This window comes from Girardinichthys multiradiatus, chromosome 20 (assembly GCF_021462225.1).
Source record: "Girardinichthys multiradiatus isolate DD_20200921_A chromosome 20, DD_fGirMul_XY1, whole genome shotgun sequence".
Classification (NCBI taxonomy): domain Eukaryota; kingdom Metazoa; phylum Chordata; class Actinopteri; order Cyprinodontiformes; family Goodeidae; genus Girardinichthys; species Girardinichthys multiradiatus.
Genome location: NC_061812.1, coordinates 15103174 through 15126837, shown reverse-complemented (window position 1 = coordinate 15126837; position 23664 = coordinate 15103174). Strand labels below are relative to the sequence as shown.

Below are 23664 nucleotides of genomic sequence, written 5' to 3'. Positions count from 1 at the left end.
TTTCTGGTAGTAATTCTTTATTAAAACTCATAAAGTATTTCTCACAATTTCAGCCTCAGGGCCTCCAAAGTCCAGGAACATCATACGGACACCATCATCTGAGGACATCCGGAGGCGCTCGAAAGGCTGCTGGAGGAGAATATTTTTTCTGACACCCATTTCTTCTGTGAATAATATGAAGCCGTCATCGATGTGCACTCCCAGCATACACTCTTTTCCATTCCAACTGCAGGCTGCACACACGCAAAAGGGTAGTTTAAAAGCTGAGGGAATATTAATATTGGATGGTGAGTCAAGTCTTTCTTACGGTCTCCTTTGACTGTGCTGCCTTTATGTGCTGAGATGAGAAAAGAAGGACTCAAGTTTTTTGTTCCCAGAAAATCTTAATGTCTTCAAATTCTATTTGATATAAACATTAGTTTGCAAATAAATTAAAAATATGTCCAAATGATGACTTTCTATCTTAAGGTTTTCTGTACCACCTAATATCACCAGCAGATGGCAGTGCAATGATATTACTCCAACTAATGGTGGAACGCTATGTGCTGAATGTCACGTTAGTAAGCTAAGACCCCAAAACAAACGTAGATTAGAGCATTCTGGATGCTTTACAAAACATTAACAATGTAACAAATGGGATTTAACAGTGATGAATAATAGTAATGAAGTTAAATCAATGAATTTCAAACTCAGAGAAGTATAACATTTTAACTTAAGAGAGCAGAGACTGCACTGAGGGACAATAAAGATTGCTCTGACTCTTTACTTAGTAACTATAAAAACAGAAATGGACATCCATGGCCTTTTGGATCATTTTACCTGCAGTGACCTCCTTGATAACTTCTGCAGCATTGTGGCAACCCTCGACCAGCAGATGAGTCCATGCGGACAACTCCTTGGCAGAGTCCACTCTGAACACATGAGTCTCTACGCCCTGCTTGGTGCCTGAGCGCAGGCCGAACGACAACTCAGAGTCTAACAGAGGGGAACTTTTTCCAGGACCAGAGTGGACCAATCTTTGGGGAGAAAGAAGAAAATATCACCAGATTGTGGCTAAAAAGATTGTAATTAGGAATTATAGGATAGACTGTGGCTAAAGGAGAAACTGTTACCTACGTGGAAAAGGAGGTGTGGAGTACACAGGGGAGAGAAGGGAAAACATGACTCAAAGCTTCTGCAAATACTAATGTTTTCCAACTTAAAGTGATGTTATGATGCAAAATTTCCAGTGGTTCAGTTATGGAAAGTGTGAGCAGAAGGCTCACAAACCACTGGAACAAAATGAGCTGATCAGCGATGGGTACAAATCTGTTCAACTTATATATGACAAACTATTACTTTAAAAGTAAGGATTTAATGTGTGGGTATAGGTAGAGCAGGGAAGTCTTAACGTTTTGCCATATGGGTAAAATCACCAAGTTGAAGGTACTAACTGGTTACAAAATACTATTTAAATGCAAGCATATTTTTATTGTCAGAGTTTTATACATTTTTACCAGCTAAACAATAAACTAACCATACATCATCTCTATGAAACATGCAAAATAATCAGATTTTTGTGGGAAATGATTTGTAGATAATTAAAGATATAAAAAGAAAAACGTCAATGCTGGGCAACAAGGATGGGAAATGGGTCACTGCTCAAAAACACTTGCTGTAGCCAGGTTTAATAAATTAGTGTGCCCAAATCTGTTATTAAGTAAAAGCTGCTATATGTTTCACTTTCTATTTTCTGTCTTTAAAAGGAAAGAAATGTGGTTAATAAAAATAAACACTTTTTCTTGTACCACACATTTTCTATTTTAAGGTGTGTTTAATGTTTTAGTGTAAATGTGCCTAAAAATTAAAAATATGCCTCCATCTTCACCAAATGTCTGTGTTGGTGAGACAAATTTGTACCATTTTTAAACTGCGAACAAGGACTCCAGAAAAAAAAAAAACATTTTAAGGGTCCCATTGACTCTCATGTAGAGCAATATGTCTTCAAAGATGTTTAACCTGGTGGCGATGAGGGTGTGACTCTTGATGGGGTTCTTCAGGCTCTCTTTGCTATCAGGAAAGGAGGAATACAGAAGCAGGTCCTTCTCTGTTAACACTGCAAGGACAGGTTTCTCTGGACCCTGGGACATCTGCACAAACAGACAATAAATATTTTAAAACTATACAGCAGGTTGGGTTTAATGGCTCTGTTTTCTTCTAAGATAACATCCATTCATTTTTGTAGCTGTTGTTTGTGACTGGGTTGTGGGGGAAAGAGCTTCAGTTAACCTCCCTACAGGCCCACAGACTGGGCCGGGGGTAGCATGACGATGTTGGTGATAAAGTTAAATTAAGCTGTAAGCTTGAGTGTGTCTCTCCTCTCCAAGGCGGGCAGTGTCCCTCACATCGCTTTTGTTCGGTCTGGTCTGTCTTTCACACTGCAGCCGGGGCCCCTGCCCAGAACAACAGGCCCATTTGTCCCCCCACTCAGTGGGCCTGGGTCCCTATAGATCTACCTTTGCCAGCTCATCTGGCGAAGGTAAGTATGTTTAAGACACCCCCATAGAATATAGTTCAAATGGCATCCTTTCTCTTGGGGCAGTAACTCATCCTCATAATATTACATTATCATTCATTGTCTTCATGTTGTAAGTCAAACTCGCAACAGTGTTAAATGAATATTAGCATTACAAAATTTGTCCATGGTGATGTTTTTAGATTTCACCAGAAAAGAAACACTTTTCAACAAGCCAATCTGGCCGTGAAGAAGCCATAAGAACCCCTGTTTAAGGTTTGATAAAAATCATGTAAAAGACACCGCAAAAATGAGGAACAACATGCTCTGGGCAGATGAAATAAAATATTAAAAATTTTGTCCTACATGCAAACTGATATGTGTTGTGTACTACTGACACTGCACATCCGCCTGATCACAGTGCCATCACAGTGAAAGGTGGTGGCAGCATTATACTGCGGGATACCATTATTTAGTGGGGACAGAGTTGAGGAAAATGAGGAACCCTGGATGAATAATTGTCTAAGAATTCAAAAGACTAAACATATAGACCGAGCTACAATGGAATGGTTAACATCAAATAATGGTGTGTGTTTGAACATTTCTGTGAAAACCAAAACTTCAATCCAAGTGGGCATCTGCGACTTAAAAATAGATGTTTACAGACACTTTGCATCCAGTCTGACTGAGGTTAAGCCATTTGGAGAAGTAAAGATGGCAAAACATTCAGCCTATAGAATTGCAAAGGTGGTAGAGACATTCTTCAAAAAAACTTGCAGCAGGGAAATTAGGTTCTGCAAAATATTGTTCAGGGAGCCTGAATATAAATGCCCACCAAACATCAAATTTTTATTTGTAAAAACGTTTGAAACACATGTCTTTTTTTTTCCTTAACTTTAGAATTATTAACTAATTTGTTGTTTAATAATAGTTGTTGTAACAAAATGTTAGTACGATGGGCTATTTATACCCATATAAGGCCCTGTACAACATTTTTTGTCCACATCTGATTTTCGTAAAAGCTGGTTTGAACATTTAAAAGTTTTCAACTCTTAAACGTTCTTTTTGGTGGCTACACTAAAATTTGGAAATTGAGAAGTTGAGAGTCATACACAACTAAAAACTGTATCACTAAAACTTGAAAGAATGTAAAAATGGTAATTAAGTACAAAAGCTAAAAAAGATTAAGCGAGGCTCTGTTTGCCTGTATCCTTCCACACCTGCTCTGTAAGCCAGCCCAAATGTTTGACCTCCATGCCAGGTTGCATGCTCTTCATCTCCTCCTTCACTTGTGGTAAAAGGTTGGCAGCAGCAGCTTGGATGGCATTATACCACGACTGAGCCATGGCTGGGTCTTTTGCCCGCAGGAACATTGAATTCTTTCTGTTGGATGAAATCACTTCGAAATACCTGGCAAGTGCGATAAAAGGAGAAGAGAGAGGGAGGAAAGAAGATGGTAAAAGGGGGCTGTTAAAAAAACAAGACAAACCTCAAAGAGAGCAAAGCTTCAGGCTGAAGAGGAACTTTCACAAATTAAAGAGAATATCAAAGTAAGATATGAAAAAATCCCTTTTGCAGTAATCTTTCAAAGTCTTTTTGTAACTTGTCAGACAGCTTCAGCTTGTTTCTGAGAAATATATTACCTGAATTAAACATGACATTAACTGAGGTGTGTAAAATGTAGTACCTGTTCTCTGTGTCTGGGGGGCACTGTTTCCGTGACACCTGGCACATCTTCATTGGGATGCTGCGAGGATCTTTCACCTCGGCAGAGGAGACCTCAGTGCCCCTCTGAGGTGTAGAGGGGGGAGAATCCCATGGGAGGCTTGCTCCGGGGGAACCGGAGCTTTTAAAAAATGCAGACATCTCCTTGATGTACTTAACTGTAAAAGAACAAGTGCAGAAATGGGAGAATTAGATGGTAAGCAAGACAAAGCACAGCAGGCAGAAAAGATGGAGAAGATTTTGTTTTTTTGCAAAAATTGAGCTTTCAAGTTTGGTTTAAATGAAAAACTTCTGCGCTTAAGAGCTGTTTTAAATAGTGCCAAAACCCATGTGTAACAACTCACAAACAGATCAATCGCAACTTCTTTTATAAAAGCAGCTTAAACATGATGAATGTAACAATGACAGTTAGGGTTGCAAAATACTGCAGCTCCTCTTTTAACTGGCACTCGGACGTTTGAGCACATTTCCCCCACTTTTGATTCCCTTCACTGGCTGCCCATGCCTTTTAGGATTCTTTTTAAAATAATTTTATTTGCTTTTAAAGCCTTGCCTCAGCCCATCTCTCTGAACTGTTGCAGCCTTATATACAGGTCCTTCTCAAAATATTAGCATATTGTGATAAAGTTCATTATTTTCCATAATGTAATGATGAAAATTTAACATGCATATATTTTAGATTCATTGCACACTAACTGAAATATTTCAGGTCTTTTATTGTCTTAATACGGATGATTTTGGCATACAGCTCATGAAAACCCAAAATTCCTATCTCACAAAATTAGCATATCATTAAAAGGGTCTCTAAACGAGCTATGAACCTAATCATCTGAATCAACGAGTTAACTCTAAACACCTGCAAAAGATTCCTGAGGCCTTTAAAACTCCCAGCCTGGTTCTTCACTCAAAACCCCAATCATGGGTAAGACTGCCGACCTGACTGCTGTCCAGAAGGCCACTATTGACACCCTCAAGCAAGAGGGTAAGACACAGAAAGAAATTTCTGAATGAATAGGCTGTTCCCAGAGTGCTGTATCAAGGCACCTCAGTGGGAAGTCTGTGGGAAGGAAAAAGTGTGGCAGAAAACGCTGCACAACGAGAAGAGGTGACCGGACCCTGAGGAAGATTGTGGAGAAGGGCCGATTCCAGACCTTGGGGGACCTGCAGAAGCAGTGGACTGAGTCTGGAGTAGAAACATCCAGAGCCACCGTGCACAGGCGTGTGCAGGAAATGGGCTACAGGTGCCGCATTCCCCAGGTCAAGCCACTTTTGAACCAGAAACAGCAGCAGAAGCGCCTGATCTGGGCTACAGAGAAGCAGCACTGGACTGTTGCTCAGTGGTCCAAAGTACTTTTTTCAGATGAAAGCAAATTCTGCATGTCATTCAGAAATCAAGGTGCCAGAGTCTGGAGGAAGACTGGGGAGAAGGAAATGCCAAAATGCCAGAAGTCCAGTGTCAAGTACCCACAGTCAGTGATGGTCTGGGGTACCGTGTCAGCTGCTGGTGTTGGTCCACTGTGTTTTATCAAGGGCAGGATCAATGCAGCTAGCAGGAGATTTTGGAGCACTTCATGCTTCCATTTGCTGAAAAGCTTTATGGAGATGAAGATTTCATTTTTCAGTACGACCTGGCACCTGCTCACAGTGCCAAAACCACTGGTAAATGGTTTACTGACCATGGTATCACTGTGCTCAATTGGCCTGCCAACTCTCCTGACCTGAACCCCATAGAGAATCTGTGGGATATTGTGAAGAGAACGTTGAGAGACTCAAGACCCAACACTCTGGATGAGCTAAAGGCCGCTATCGAAGCATCCTGGGCCTCCATAAGACCTCAGCAGTGCCACAGGCTGATTGCCTCCATGCCACGCCGCATTGAAGCAGTCATTTCTGCAAAAGGATTCCCGACCAAGTATTGAGTGCATAACTGTACATGATTATTTGAAGGTTGACGTTTTTTGTATTAAAAACACTTTTATTTTATTGGTCGGATGAAATATGCTAATTTTGTGAGATAGGAATTTTGGGTTTTCATGAGCTGTATGCCAAAATCATCCGTATTAAGACAATAAAAGACCTGAAATATTTCAGTTAGTGTGCAATGAATCTAAAATATATGAATGTTAAATTTTCATCATTACATTATGGAAAATAATGAACTTTATCACAATATGCTAATATTTTGAGAAGGACCTGTACATACCTGCTCTCTTAGGTCTGCTAATCAACTGGTCTTCACAGTACCTCGGACTGAGTGTAAACTCAGAGGAGAATGCGCTTTTGCTGTAGAAGCTTCCAAATTGTGGAATTATCTTCCCCTGGAAATTAGAAAGGCATCTTCTCTGCCTGTCTTCTTCTGAAAACCCATCTATTTACCCTGGCATTTGACACGTTGTGACATGTTGGTTTTAGGTTATTTTTATAGTTATTGTTTTTAGTAGACTTTTATGCTGTTTTATATTGTTTTAATATAGGACTGTTTACTTGTGTATCGTGTGTTTAAATATGCTTATTTTTTACTTATTAAACTGTACAGCACTGTGGTCCTGCACTGGTTTTTTAAAGTGCTTTATAAAGTTGGACTGGATTGCAAATTAGGTATGCTTTTGTCTCAAAGTTGTTTTGAGTGGTGATTCCTTGAGTACCAGCAGGAGGCATAAAGGCGTTGTAATCTACTTTAGTGTTACACAATGGCATGGGTGACCAAGCACAGCTGGATCTTTAGGAGAAGTCATAGACCAAAGGGGCGGAAGCAACGACAAGGATCTCAACATTTCTGCCAAGACTATTCACTCCAGAGGGCAAGTGTCAGAAGGCGGAAGTCACTTCACACCTCTTCAGACAATTAGACTTAAATGTATATGAGAAAACCAATACAGAGAAAAACAGCACAGGCACAGAGGGTAAATACAGATTCATATACTATATATAATGCTGAGAATAAGTATTTGCTGCCTTACAAAGTTCGTCTGTTTTTGCATTTCTTGTAACACATAAATGCTTTATATCATCAAACTAATTTTAATTTTGGACAAACATCACCTGATTGAACACAAAATACAGTTTTACAATAATGATTTCATTTCATATGCGAAAAGCTGGCCTCACATGAAAAATGAATTGCCCCAAAACTTAAAAACTGGTCGACCAACCCTTGGCAGCAACATCTGGCATCAAGTGTTTGCAATAGCTGGTAACAAGTCTTTCACATCGCTGTGAAGGAGGTATTGCTCACCCGTCTTTGTAGAAATGTTTTAAACTCAGCCACGTTAGAAGGATATCCTCATTCAGACTTTTCTTGTAAATGTCCTGAAGAAGCAACACAGTCCAACATCATCATTGCTATATTTTTGAGTCATTATGATGTTCTTTTTGTGACACACGCCTTCCAAAAAGATCCACTGTTGTCTCATTAGTACACATAATGATTTCCCAATAGTCTTGGGGATCATCAAGATGTTTTTGGGCAAATGTGAGATGGGTGTAGAGGCAAAAATCCTTGTGTTTTTGTTCCGTAAGGAGTAGCTTTGGCCTTGAAACTCCCCCGTGGATGCCATTTTTAGCCAGTTTATTGTTAGAACATAAACACTGGCCTTAACTGAGGCAAGTTAGGCGTGCATGGTTTTTGATGTTCATGGCTCTTTTGTGACCTCCTGGATGAGTTGTTGCTGTTCTCTGGGAGTAATGTTGGCTCGATCATGTCATGCCTGTCTTGCTTGGTTCATTTGCCTGTTTTGATCCTGCCTCATCAGGAGTGAGTTTTTGTTCAATCCTTTTCACTTACCATCATGCTGCCTGCTAGTCTGTATTCTGGATTCCTACGCTGCACACAGCCTAAACGTAATACCTTCTTACTTCTTAGTGCTGTATACTTCACACAGCAGTTACCTTCCTACATGGTAGAACACTTCTTAAAAGCACAAAAGAAGTTTGTTTATCTTAATTTCATGATTTTATCTAGTTGCTTGTTTTCCCCAGCTGGACAATCAATTACCATTTGAGAACAGACACAGCAGTTCATTGACTTAATCTGATTTCACTAACAAGAACCACACCACAACAATGTGAGCCCACTGGTTTAATCAAAGAGGAGAGAGGATGAGGGGGTTCTCCTGAATAGGGATGTGTCTCAGTCGGCGAGTGACATGGTAAACTTGGGATCCCTCGAGATGGTGCTGTGTATGCATTCGGACAATGCAGTCTGCAATCATATCTCCCCCTTATACCTTAAAGTCTTTACGGTTTTGTGACTACCTCCTAAGGTGGATCATGAGCATAACATTCTATTGTATTTAATGTATTTTTAATCCTGCTGTTTTTGGTATATTTTATCATGTAGCACTTTGAGATTTAAAATGTTACAAATATAATAAATTATTCTTAATTATTAATATTGGTGAATCAAGTTCAACCCCCTTTTCGTGTAACCTTTAAGCTGATTCAAGAGTTTCACTTAACTACACACATTGCTACCAACATTTACTGTCAGTCAATTGTTGAACTCATGCTGTTTTGCCAACATGAATCAGTCAATTGTGACACAATTACATGGTGTATGATAATTTATACTCAGTTCAGTGGATGATAAAATTTTATCTCCATATTTTCTCCCAAACAACTAAAGAGATCAAATGTCAGTTGTAATGTCATTTTTAAAATCCATTAGGGACCTTTACAATCTTAGAATCATAGGTTGAAGACATCATATTTTATTTCCCTAATCAGACTATGACTCATGGTCACCGAAGCCATAAAATAAATTGTAGTTTTATAATTAGGTACAAGCAAATTCAGTTTAAGAGCAAATCTAAAAAACATATCTTGCTAAAATTTGTCCATCCACACACCCATGCACATACACCTACACACCACCACCATGCTGCAACTCTGGCTCAGCAGGCTGTGGTATTGGTTCAGCAATTGTAGCCTCTGCTGGAGTAAAAATAGCCTAAAGGACATGGTAAGTCAGGAGGCTGAAGGTAAGGCTCTGGTTTCATTGGAGAAGTGTGAAGTGCTCTTCTTGCACAGTACAAGAGGCAAACTGCCGGGGGGCAAGCAGAGGAGTCACAGCACCAGACAAGAGCAGACAGTAGGGGGCTCCTGCGTTTAAATAGATCCTATGACAGCCTACCTGCTTTTCATACAATTAGCTTGTTAATCAGTGTGCTAACTCTTTTTTTTTTTACTTTTTTATTGCTACTGCTACTTTCAAATTGCTGATTTGGCCTGCATTCCAAAAGGTTTGGCCACCCCTCCTTTAAGGGATAAACCAGTCTGATACTTAGCTATCTCAACTGTCAGTCAGCTGTATACTGTGAATATTACATTGAAAAATCAATCTCTTCAGCTCCAAAATTACTTAAAAAATGTTGCAGTAGTAACATCTGCTTATGGATTTGCTAATAATTTCTGAATCCCTTTGAACAGACTTTCTGTGTGATACTCCAGTTTTATCACTGTTATTCTCTGATTTGTGACCTCTGTGTTAGACCTCCTTATATTTAATGGTAATCCCATTACTTTATTGTTATTTACTTATTTATATTCTACGTGCACATAACTTTGGTGCAATTGGTGTTGTTTTTTAAATGTACTCTATAAATGAATCCATTTATTTCTAGACAAAAAAAGAAATATTCAGTAAAGCCATTCAAAATGATTTTTCTTTGTAAAGCTTCACGTGTAGTAACAGTATGTTTTAGAATTTTCTTTGAATAAAGTGTGTAAATTTACAAACATACTTGTGTCAAGTCACAACTCATTTAGGATAGATGGATGTGTCAACATAATTAATGGGCACACCATGTGAAAAGTGAAGAAATGTTTTCTAGTCTTGGGACTGACAAAGCAGAATGTAACCAAAAAAAATCATTTTAAGATGATGATAGGCATTCAGAGTGCAACTGCAAATTTGATGAGGAAAGGAAGCGGCGAGGAGAAAACAAATTGTAACTGACAGTAACTCCTCCTCAGAACAATGTTCAGTATCACTGAATGTGCAGCTCTTCTTTTGAAAATCTATTCTTCCTTAATAATAATCTTCTAGATCCTCATTATGTCTCTGATCTTAGTTTCTGTCTTCCCACTCACAGAAGAGCTCAGTTGTAAAACAAAGAAGCAAAATCATCTGAATCACTAAAACGTAAGAAGAATAAGAGTGGGATGATTCCTCTGTCCTCCTTTGGATGTGGAGTATTGAATAATCCTACCTTGAACATTTATTAACTTTCCCCAATGATTTCCTGTCTCCTTGCCAATCTTGAAGGTATTCTTTCATCAATGGTCTGCTAAAAAAAGCTTTCTGCGACATAAACAAATTTATTTTCAAAACTTGCTACAAATACTTAAATCAAACTGTTTTTACTAATTGTACTTATATAATGTCTGTATATGAATAATGTAAGGGAAAATCTGGAGATTTTAAAATTCCTCTTATTAGTGTTTGATACAGAAGCTCTCTAACATTTTAAGTATGGTTCTAAAAGAAAAACAAGTAAATGCTTTGAAATCAGGCTTTGACTGAAACACTGTAGGTATTTTTTTAGTATCCAGCTAACAAGTATTGGTGAGCTCTGTGCAGCTCTAAACTCATACCGTTCTCATTATTATGCAATTAAAGAATCAATATTAATATATCCAACCATTCTTAATTATTTACATGCATCAATTAAAATGTGCAAAATAAACATTTTAAACCCCCCCAAAATCTGCAGACAAATTCCTATACTAACTAGGCATGTGCAGACTGGGAGCATGTATCAAACAGTGAGCATCTAATGTCAACACGCTTTGAAGTAGCTGTCAACTTGCATATGTAATATTTCATGGGAATGAGCTTCTGTCCATTTGTTCCTGTGCCAGCACACTGATGTTTAGGAAAGGCAACTGCATCTTGTTTCTGCACTGAGGTCATTCAACATTTATGCAGTTAATCTCACTGGAACTATGGAAATAAGAATGGAAATAGGCTTGCTTACATTATTACCTTAAGCTGAAGATATCTCAGAACATCTTCTAAATTGCAGCAACAAAGGTTTTGGGCAGTTTTTACATTTTCCAAAATGTTCATGGTTGAGATTCAGTTTTCTTCTTTCACAGTTCTCCAGACTAATTTTTTTCTAACTCCACTGACAGTATTTTGCTGAGGCAAAATTGAGATTTCAGCCCACTTTATTATTTCTTAGCTAATATTGTAACAGTGTACTTCGTCCATAGATGCAACATGCTTTAATCTGATGAAAACTATTTGACCAAAATACCTAATACTATTTAGGTCACTTAACATACTCTCCTTAATGATAACAGCTCATTGTTTAGGATCACAGATTTTGCTGAACTATTTACAGTATCTTGAAAAACACACATACCCTTTAAACTGTTTTAGATTTTGTTGCACTCCTACTACAAACTTCAATGTATTTTTTAGGAGTTTTATTAACACACCAACACAAACAAGCGCAGATTGGTGAAGGGAAATTAAAAGAATACTTGGTTTTCACATTTTCATACAAGTAAATATCTGAAAAGTGTGGTGTGCTTTTGTATTTAGCTCTGTATACAAAATTGTCACCTCACAGCAAAAAGGTCTCCAAATTTGAATCTGAGTCTTTTATGTGTGGAATGTTCTCCCCATGCATGTGTGTGTTAAATCCATGTACTGTGTCTTCTCACAGTCTAAAAACATGGTGATTATCTGCACTGACCTTTTGAAATAAGTCTGAGCATGCAATGTTATTCGTCTTGTTTGTATAGTGATAGGGCTTCGTAGTGTAGCCTGCCTCCTGGCCAATAACAACTGCAACAGAATACAGCTTTTTCATTTAAGGGCGATAAAACAGAATTTCAAAACAACTTTAAAAAGCAAACAAAAAAATCTAACAAAATAAAGTGTGCAAAAGCCAAAATTACTATATTTGTATAGAAAATAATTCTCACCTGTCAGTTAATTTTTTACAAAACATTAAATATAATTAGCATGGAAAAATGTGGACATAAGTCAATAGGTTGACACAATAAAGTCACATCTAATATTTAAATAATAAATTACATACTTCTCTACAACATGGTGGGGATAAAATAAATGTTTTGGTAATTACGGTCTCTTCTCCAAATTCAGTATAAAACTGACTGAAACATGATTTTAGCAGAAAGCTGCCAGTTCAACAGCAAAGTATGTCTCTTCTGCTTGACTAATAATTGAGCCATTCATTTTTCAATAAACAACAGCTACATAAAATAAAGATATCTTTATTTCTTTGCCAAATCTGGCCCAAAGAAACTTTGTTTTTTGCCAGAGTTTTTTTTTTTTTGGAAAAACATATTATTTTACATTACATTATTACATTATTTTTATATCTAAAAACAGTTAGCAAAATGCATTTCACACACAAAAACCATAACAGTGAGGCGGCAGGGAAAAAAAACAAGAAGGCAACACGAAAAGCTTTTCCAGAGAACCCTGAATCTTGGAAAGGGAGAAAACTATGCACTCTAACAAGAACACAAACCAAAGCACACTGCTATGAAACATAGTTTGGGAAAACTCTCTCAAGGGCAGACCAAGCCGGAGTCCAGACTGTTACCTAAAATAGCATCTCAGCTATGGAAAAATCTAAAATAAAATATATGAAAAAACATAGCTATAATTATCCTCCATACTACCTGCGTTTGAACAATTCTACAGAAGGAAATGGAAGAAACGTCAAGAGGAAAGGTCTGTCAAACCTTTAGGGTAATTTTCAAGAAAACCGAAGGAGACTGTTACACTAAAAGAGCAACACTGATATGAAAGGTCTGCAGTCTCTTAGACCTCGTTGACAAGCAGTAAACCTAATTCATCCTATTTTTGTCTCAGGTGAATCACAGCTTATCGCTCAGAGACATACAGACATACAGCCTCATAGGGGGTGATAATGTGCTGGTTTGTAAACAGTCTACTCGGAAGACAAGAAAAAGTAATCTAGGAAAAAAAAAACTACCCTTTTACTGAGAGTATTACTGTTGCTGTGCTAACTAACAGCAATAAAACACCTTCAAGTAACATGTAAAGTCGAGCTGTGTATCTAAGGATCAGGCAGATTTCCTCCGTAGCTACTACTGTTTAAAATGGGAACTGCAGTGATTCTTAAGTGGCAGAACTTAAACTCCAGTATATCAGAGCCTTCAAGCTGGTCACAAAACTCTTGATGTGAACATCCACAGAGCATCCTGGTGGGCCCTGGTAGGCAGATGAACATGACCAAGTTTCCACTCGATTAGACATTAAGAAATTCACTTATACTTACACTGGGTTACTGAACATAAAAAGGCATCATAGATGTCATTAGTCTTTAAAATGTTTTTATATTGATTTTTCTGGACTGAAAAAACAACTACGATAAAAAAAGAATGAATACACCCAATATTTCAGTATATTTCAATTTTGATATAACAGACTTAGGGCGTTATTTATTTAAAAAAATTGGGTTTGGTATTTAACTGAAAAAGGATTTCTGTCCTAGAGATTCTACACAACATGCATTAACTTTGGTCATTAGCAATCAGAGAAAACACCTTATACACATAAAGAGAAGGAGAGAACGGTTATAATTCCAAGAAAAAGGTAATGTAATTCACCAAAACAATTAAAACAGGAAAAGATGGGCAAAGCAGGCACACAGAATGCACAGTTAAACTCAGCCAGAAATGTTGCTGTGAATACCAGTGGCGACACATTCAATACAGAGCTAAAATTAGCTGAGATTGAACCGATATTACTTAGCTTATCTGCCAGCCAGCGAAACTACTTTTGTACTGTGTGAGAGTCAAGGAGTTTCTTTCCCTCTTATGTAAGGTCTGCCAGTAAGCTTTTCATGCTCGGTTCTCCACTATTACACCGAACCTCATAAAAACTATCTAGATCTTTTTAGCAAAGTAAGTTTTGCAACAATTTACCTAACTGCACGATTTAATGGTTCTTGGAGAACATTAAGTGGTATTTATTATATTCATATTGCAAAGACTGTGACAATCTGAGATAGATATTTTGTAAAATAAAATAAAAAAGTTTTTAAGAAAACTTTATGTTTCTGTTTTTTTTTTTTTTTTACCTGTTTTCCTCTAGTATGATTTCATTCACACAAGCCTCTCTCCCATTGACTGCTGGAGATATGCATCAGCTCACCTCATGACCCAGCAAGGACGAAGCAGTACAGACATAGCAATACAGACAAGTATAGACAATTGGGTCAGTGGGATGGATAAATGATAAAATGTGAGCCTACATTTTAAAAGTTTGGCTTTTGTTGCACCACCAAAATATATATATTTTTTTTCTAATCCGACCTAAACATACTAATAACAATCAAATTCCAGACTGATTAATAATATATCATATACAATTGGAAAAATCTCTTTCACAACGTCCCCAATCTGCACCACCTAGGCCCAAATAGACCCAAACTGCCGATATCTTCATGCCAAACTTCGCAAAACTAATGCTAATTCAGTGGTTTTACAAGCGCTCTGCAAAATTCTCCAAATGATCACTGTTCTTCGTTGGTTCTATCAATTCTGCAGTCTTCAAAACCTCTGCTATTCAATCAAAAATGCAACAGCCTGCTGTTGGAATATTTGTTTTCAACACATTTCTTCTTTTCAGGGTCAAAAAGAGGCATTGGCTTCTTGACAACTGTCAGTGCAATAAAGATGAACAGTAGCCATTCATGCTCTCACCACTGGTTACTGTGGGAGTTGATGGAATTTCAAAGTCCAGCCAGCGACCTCAGAAACATGTCTGCTCTGTAAAGTATGTCAGGAGCAGAATGCCCCAGTGTCACATCTCTAAGGGAAGATGTCTGGGGCCAAAACAATGAACATAAATCGCTGCACAAAACAAAAGAACATTTGCCATTTTCAATTTGTGCACTGAGGTCAGGAGCAAAACAGAAGCATCTGTATGTGAACTCTGTAAGTATAGCAATTATGAAAATAAGTTTTGATCATGTTTAGCTGTGGATTGGACAGATTGGAAGGCAGATTTAGAAAAAATATGTATCGGTGTAAATATCAATGGTTGCTTAGCTGAGAAAATCTGATGCAATGGATTATTATTCAGACACCTTCAGCTTTAACATAATTGTGTTGTAGCTACTTTAGGATTCAAATCTCCATACATAGGCATTAAAACCAGAATGTTAAGGAATAAGGATGAACTACGAAAACCCATTAGCCTATGTTGGGCTAGGATAATTTTAAGTAACACAACTTAGGTTGAAGATCACCCATTACTAACAATACAATAAATAAATCTATTATTGCTATTTGACTGCACTGTGCTGAAACATAAATCTAGTTTCAAATTAATCCTTTAACCAGGATTACCGAATATTTACTCTAAAGTGGTAATTCCATGCATGCCACTGACATAATTTCAAAGCTTGCAAGCCAATTGTGATAAAAACTGGTTCAAGGGAAGAACAGTGGTGAACAGGCATCAGTCTGCATGGCTAAGGCTGATGCACATAGGAAGTGAAGACTGGCCCTTGTGGTTTAATCCAACAGACAAGCTACTGTGGCTCAAAGTACTGAAGAAGGTGATGCTAGTTCTAATAGAAAGGTACAATAGAAAGTGCATCACAGTTTTTTGCCTATGGGTCTGAATAGCAGCAAACCAGTCACAGTGCCAATGCAGGTCTCCGTGCAAAGAATCAAAAATGGCCATTTGAGCATCAGAACTGGAATACGGGGCAAATCATGTTGGTGGCCTGTCACAAGTGTCTCGCTTACCTAGGGCACACATAGAACGAGAATGGAAAAAGTCAACACTGTGGGGGCATTGTGATGCTTTGTGCAATGTTCCGCTGAGAAACCTTGGGTCCTGTCATCCATAATTAGAAGGTTCCTTTGACATGTACCACATACCTAAGCATTGTTGCAGAATATGTACACTCTTTCATGTAAACGGCATTACCTCATGTCTGTGGCCTCTTTCAGCAGGACAATGCAAAGACAAAACTGGTTCAGGGATGGTTTGAGGAGCACAACAACCAGTCTGAGATGTTGACTTGGCCTCCAAATTTCCCAGATCTCAATCCAATCAAGCATCTATAGGATGTGCTGCACAAAAAGGCTAAATTCAAGAAGGTCCTGCCTCCCAACTTGCTGGATCAGCTGCTGACATCTTGGTACCAGGTACCACAGAACACCATCAGTGTCAGGGGCTGGGGTGGGGCGGGGCGGGGTAACATACAATAAGGTTACTGATCATAATGGTATGTCTGATCATAACACTGTAAGGATTTACCAAATTAAACCTGTGTTAATCTTAATTTCCTGCTCTTCATCTGTTCTTTCTCACGACATCCGCACTGGGGTGTTGAGGCGTATTATGATGTATGGTGGAATTATTGTACCTCAACAATCATCATGCTTTCTGTTTATTTGAGAAGTGATGTTCTGAGGCATGAATAAATAGGTACAAATAGGAAGCAAATGTAAAAAAAATTTTTTTTGGTAATTATTAACCTTTGTATCAGCATTTTGGCATATGCCAGCTTTAGGTGTCCTCTGTGTTTCTCTTATGAATATGTCTTTCTCTTTAGGTGTCTTTCTGCCAATTATCCAGTGAAGATTTCCTCTTTTCTGTATGATTTAGATAAGAACATCATTCCTGCAGCCCATCTAATTAGAATCGTAGATGAATGCCAATCTTAGAAGGGGGGTATATGGTCTGAGAGAAGTGGAAACAGAAAGAGGGCACAGACCACTGAATTAGACTTTAAAACTAATTCATATAGTGCCAAAGCACAGATTTGATTCCTTTGCATAGTGTGTCGGGAGAGTTAATTATCCTTAATTCAGCAAAGTGAAAGTGAAGGAAACTTGGACATGATCTGGCAGAGGACATGAACAGAGTGAAAAAAAGATTCAGCTTCAGACAGTTTCACATTACGTTCCAACTTTCTCTTTCTATTTGCTGCCTAAAGGTAAAAGAAACTTAAATTTTTACTTTTGTTCATTTGTGAGCGTTCAGTGAGATTCAGTGATATTGTTTGCAACTTAAGGACCTAATTTCCACTTCAAATGTTATTTGTATAGAACAAAATTAGAACAGTTTAGCAGCAATGAGTTTAAGAAGTAAAGTCTGCAAAACCTACAGCAAAAGGATGCTGCCTTCTATCTCCAGCATGCAAACATGGTGCTGCAAAATACTGAGACAGTTGAGTTGAATGTGAGCCAGAGTGGCACTAACAGTCAGCCACCAGTTTATCAGAGGCCCAGGATTGGGACAGAGGGGTTCAGACGGGGCCTTATTAAGATAACTTACAGCCAGACACTGGGGAATGGCCTGAGGAAAAGTTGTGATTTATTAAAGCTATTTAAAGGGTTAATGGCTACATGGCACAATGAGTTTTCAGTTCTAACAAAATTCTGAAACCAAGCTTTGTGCGTATAAGGTTGGACATTTAACAGCAGGCATTCCTACAGTGACTCTAAAGCTATTGAAGAATACAGATTATAACAGATGATTGACGTTCAGAGATTGCTCTCATTACATCAAACTACATTTTAAATAAAATACATACAAAGACCAGTTTCTTCTGTCAATATCCTTAAGTATTCCTATATTAGGAATAAACAGTGCCAGCTGGCTTGAAGCACAACACTTTCTCTTGGCATGATGCAACCAAGCTTAACACAACCAACACAACTTAATTTTATTTTTTTAAATAAGTTGTCTAAGAGATTGAATTAGTTTCCTGGGAGGTAAATGGCACACAATAAGAAGGAATAGTTAAAAAAAATTGCCAGATTATATTTTAAAACCACACACCATATTGTATCCAGGCAAGAGTCGCAAATTAAAGTCCTAAAATAATTATCATAAACTTTACATAAAACAAGTACGTATAATGTCTTATAAAATAGATGATTGTACGTTTAATTTTTGAGTGTTTGAGTGAGTTTTGATGGACTTTGTATTACCACATTACATATTGATGAATTCATAAAAATATATCTCATAAAAAAATTAAAACTTCAGTTGTCTCAATATCATTATGACATCTACAATAAAATGTGCATTATGTTTATTTAATTCAAACCAGCTGGTTTATTGCACTGGTCCACAAACACCCTCATAAAAAAGATAATGCATCTTAAATGACAAGAAAATCTTTAATCTCTGTCTTGTTATGTACATCAGTTAGAGAGTAGAGGAAGGAGCAAAGAGAACACTGGGAAAAATATCCAATTGTTGGAGGTTCTCAGAAGCTATAGAAACAGGGATTCAGACAGTGTATGGAGTAAAATAGTTTTAAAAGTAATAATTATACTGTCACAAAAGGAGGAACCAGAAAGTTTAATTATCTTATAAAGTACATGGCTATGGCTCTGCTTTTCCACAGAAAAAACAGTCATAACAGAAGGTCTTGCTTTCAGCACTGGCTGGGTTCAAACATTGCCATTCTACTAGCTTATCCACAAAATATATAATTATTTTACAAACATACAATTTACTCAGTTTTACTATGTTTATTTGTCAACTATTCCTACATGGCTTTGAAAGACCCAAGCTTAACAATCAAGCTCCTTGCAAACTATTCATAACTCAAAATTTGTACATACATTTGTCTTATGCCCCATTCATGCTGGTTCCCCTAAAGATCCAGTGCAACCAATTTCCTTCTAAGGAGAATTATACAGCTGTTCTCTGAAGGGATCAGATGTTTTTTCTTAGAGAACATTAGTGAACAAACAGCATCATGAAGACTAAGAAATACAGCAGACAGGTGTAGATTTAAGTTGTGGAGAAGTTTCAGGCAGTTAGGTTAGACAACATTATGCCAAGCTTTTAACATCCCACCAAACACCATTCCTGTCATCTGAAAATGTAAACAATATGGCACAACTGTGAACTTACCAACACGTGATCATTTACCAAAACAGTGGCATGAAAGAACATCATTGAAGAAAGCCATTAGAGCTCTTGTTTGCAGTTTAAAACAACAAATGTAGGGAAAGCTCTGTTCACTTTAGACAAAAATGTAACTTTTCGTCCTGTATGCAAAAGATTTCCTGTAACAAAACTGACACTGAAGATCATTCTGAGAACAACACCCTCACAGTGCCATATGGTGGTGGCACCATCATGTTGTGGGATGAAATTCTTCAGCAGAAGCAGGTTTAGCTGCTCAGAGTTGAACCGTCAGTGGGTGGAGCTAATTACAGGAATCCTGAAATATAACCTGTAAGCAGCTTCAAAAGACTGGTTTAGATATCCTTGGTCAAGTTAGGAATCAGATCTAAACCAAGTTGAATTCCAAAACTTAAAGATTGATCTTCACAGATGCTCTCCATTTAATCGGACCTTGAGCTATTTTGCAAAGAAGAAAGGATAAAAATGCCACTTAATGTGAAAAACAGGTGGAGATATGCCCCTGAAGACTCTCTGCTATGACTGCAGCCAAATGTGGATCTACAAAATACTGATACAATAAGGCCGAATGCAAATGCACGCCATACTTTTAGGAATGTAATTGAATTTTTAAAACTATACATCATCATCCTTTTATAAAATGTGAAAAAGGTCAAGGGGTGTAAATACCTTTGCAACTGTACTGTACTACATGGTACTGTCCCACTATAGTACTCATAGCTAAACATTTCTTGATATAAACTATATTATGGGAGCCTTTGTATTAATTGTGGTATGTGTTGGATAATTCAGTTTTGATCATTTGAAGTTTAGGCCATTTTTCCTAGCATGTTGTTTTTTATATTTATTGTTCAAGTTTCTTTGTCCTGAATTCACAACACGTGTCATCTCAAGGCACTTTACAAAGTTAATTCAGTCAAATCATACAGATTTAAATTTGGGTACATACATTCCAATTAATCCTAACTATCAAACAGTGCAGTCAGATTTGAAAATAAAGGCTACACATATTGCTTAAAGCACTCATATTTCACTGTCTAAACACATTCTGTTGAAGAAAACGCTTAAAATAAGGTTTACATTCCTAAACCAGATAAAGAAGATACAGGGCATCTGGGAATATTATTTCAAACATCAGGGCGATGCTGTTTCTGCCTCCACCCACCAGATCAACAGATTAGCTAATTTACAGAAACACAAACTGCAAATCTAAAAAATAAACTGAGAGAACTACCTGAGAATTTTCAATCAGAAACTGTAAATTAAGAAAATCTCACTTGCGATGTGCCAACTACCTCTCCAGCAAATCAAACAACAGAAATCATCTGGATCTGAACCGCAGCATGTGGTAGAATGTAGGAGTGCAAATGAATATGCAACTGAATGTGCTTGCACACATGAGGACAGTCTTATTTTTTTTTACAGATATGTGTGAACAGATAACAGGACAGAGGCATATGCTGCCGCAGTAAGAAAACCAGAAGTTATACAAAAAGAACTTTTGACAAAGAATGAATATCATAGACTTGGCCAGCAGTATGCTGTGTCTCTGTGCCGAGCTTTTAACTTGGCTCCCCAAATGCTTTATATTTCATAAATCACTCACCAAACCATATTTGAATCCATGCTTTGAAGATAGGGTGGGAATGAATGTCTCTGCTGACCTTACTTAAAAATACTATATAGTATGTATCTTCTTTTCAGCGGTCATCTTCACACATGTCCTTGAAGAGCTTGATTTGTAGATAACAAATATGGGTTTTAGCCCTCAATGCCAAATGTAATTGAAACTCTTTGCCAGCACTCTGAAGATGTCGGGAATATTTCACTGTTTATCTTTTACTGGAAACAAAGGTTTATTATTTAGATTTGGGTCGTAATTTATATTTTTAAAGTAGTTATAACATAATGATTATGCTGCTGCCTTTTGAGGCCAGTCTTCAACTTCTATGTAGTGTGCTCAATAAATGCTCTGAGCTCCTCCTCAAGGTTTCTCTTTTACACTGCCAGGATAAAACAATACCTATCTTGATGGAGAAGACCTTTTTTTTATTTAATAAAACATAATAAATCAACATCACTCTGCCGTTGTTCAATTATCATACGTAGTACATAACACAAAATTCCCTTTTACTGTAAGAGAAAAAGATGTTTTAGTAACAGAGGCAGGTAAGGAATTAGATGAAGGCATGAAACTGTATGTAAGGCAAAGACGTATGCACACAAATTAGGTTTCAGGTTTGCTCCCATTGAATGCTGACGAAGCATTGCTAACTAACAAATATGGAACCATTCATATCTAATCTCACAAGGGGAGCGCACATCAGGGGTACAACCGAACATTTTTCAATTAACTCACATAAGTTGCCGCCTTTAACAAACATTGGATGGGTCATGCTGAAATGCGCCAAGCCAGGATATGATAGTACACATCAATAATATTTAGATCTGGTGACTGTGCAGGCCATGGGAGATGTTCAACTTCATGTTCATCAAACCAATCTTTCACCAGTCTTGCTGTGTATACTGGTGCATTGTCATCCTGATACACGGCACCGCCTTCAGGATACAATGTTTGAACCATTGGATGCACATGGTCCTCAAGAATGGTTCGGTAGTCCTTGGCAGTGAAGCGCCCATCTAGCACAGGTATTGGGCCAAGGGAATGCCATGATATGGCAGCCCAAACCATCACTGATCCACCCCCATGCTTCACTCTGGGCATGCAACAGTCTGGGTGGTACGCTTCTTTGGGGCTTCTCCACACCTTGACTCTCTCAGATGTGGGGAAAACAGTAAAGGTGGACTCATCAGAGAACAATACATGTTTCACATTGTCCACAGCCCAAGATTTGCGCTCTTTGCACCATTGAAACCGACGTTTGGCATTGGCATGAGTGACCAAAGGTTTGGCTATAGCAGCCCGGCCGTGTATTTTGACCCCGTGGTTTTATGTTTTTTGGATACAATCCGGGTTAGCACCCGAACATCCCTTTCAGACAGCTTCCTCTTGCGTCCACAGTTAATCCTGTTGGATGTGGTTCGTCCTTCTTGGTGGTATGCTGACATTACCCTGGATACCGTGGCTCTTGATACATCACAAAGACTTGCTCTCTTGGTCACAGATGCGCCAGCAAGACATGCACCAACAATTTGTCCTCTTTTGAACTCTGGTATGTCACCCATAATGTTGTGTGCATTTCAATATTTTGAGCAAAACTGTGCTCTTACCCTGCTAATTGAACCTTCACACTCTGTTCTTACTGGTGCAATGTGCAATCAATGAAGACTGGCTACCAGGCTGGTCCAATTTAGCCATGAAACCTCCCACACTAAAATGACAGGTGTTTCAGTTTCATTGTCCAACCCCTGTATATTTGACTGCTGTTTCACACAGTACTTCCACAATCGTAACTACACAAAATTGGTATTGCCAGGTCAAACCTTTAAAAGATTGTATATATGTCAGAAAATTCAGATCAGTACATCTGCATACATGGCAGTCAATATAACAAAATATTAAATACAAATGTGCATAATTCATGTCCACAGAGATTTCATGGTAAAAGATGCAATTTTATGATTCACAGTTTCCACATTTATCTTCCAGAGAGGACAATCCAAACAACATGGCCACACATGACTGCATAGAGGCTGTCACCAAAAAAAAGCTATCTTTTAGTTACTGGAACAACTGCTACAGTTAAATTTGTGTGGCTAAAACAAATGAAAAAAGAAGCACAGATTTTAACCTGTTGGCGACCACACAGATGACTGAAAAAAACGTTTACAGATGTGCATCTAAAAAAAAAGAATCACGCATATTTGTTTTTGCATTTCCAAAAAAGTCTTTAAGGAATTTTGTTTCCAAATAATAAAACTCACTCAGTAACAGATTTAAGTAAAAACATTCATAACTCACGCAATGTGTTTTAGATCAGTGTTTTTGAAACCTAAGCCATAAAAGAGTAGGTCTTCAGAAAATCTTTAAGTATATTTTTGACTTACTGATTACAATAGATATAAATACTATCTATAGTATTAAGGCTTTTTGCTGCTATCTACTATCTACTAAATCCATTTTAAATGACATAATAGCAATGCTCATATGTTGCAAGTCTGTCACTGGTTTCTGCTTTCAGTTGCTGAAAGCTAAACATTTTGGATTAATTGAGATATGCATCTCTATCTGAGGTAACCTTACTGTTGGGTATTCTACTCTCAATTAATTTGTAAAAAGAAACATTAGGCACAGCTGGATTCAGTCTTGAAAGCTGCATTATTTTACGTCAGCATTTTTCAAAACGTATATAACAAATCACTGCCTCACAAAAATATGTTTAAACAAGATGGAAACTGCAGATAAAGAGCTCCCATAACTAAACCAAGCTAATCCCTGTGTGTGTACAAACCCTGAGCCTGAGCACAAGGAATTTACTGAACACGATAGAAAAGTTCACAAAAGTCTTGGCACGGGTACTTGCTCTTTGCTCACAGTTTGCCAGTCAGTCTCTCTTATGCAAACTCA

General features: G+C 37.7%; 1 protein-coding gene across 1 annotated transcript in view; it reads right to left on the bottom strand.

The window, feature by feature from the left end:
* Positions 1-23664, bottom strand: part of snta1 (syntrophin, alpha 1) — a 41357-nt gene that overhangs the window by 2084 nt on the left and 15609 nt on the right. Inside the window, exons 3-7 of the mRNA XM_047346310.1 lie at positions 4182-4377; positions 3715-3904; positions 1999-2129; positions 820-1016; positions 46-233 (exon numbers count right to left, since the gene is read on the bottom strand). Of these exons, the coding sequence (XP_047202266.1) occupies positions 46-233; positions 820-1016; positions 1999-2129; positions 3715-3904; positions 4182-4377 (902 nt within the window). The remainder of the gene's footprint in view (positions 1-45; positions 234-819; positions 1017-1998; positions 2130-3714; positions 3905-4181; positions 4378-23664) is intronic.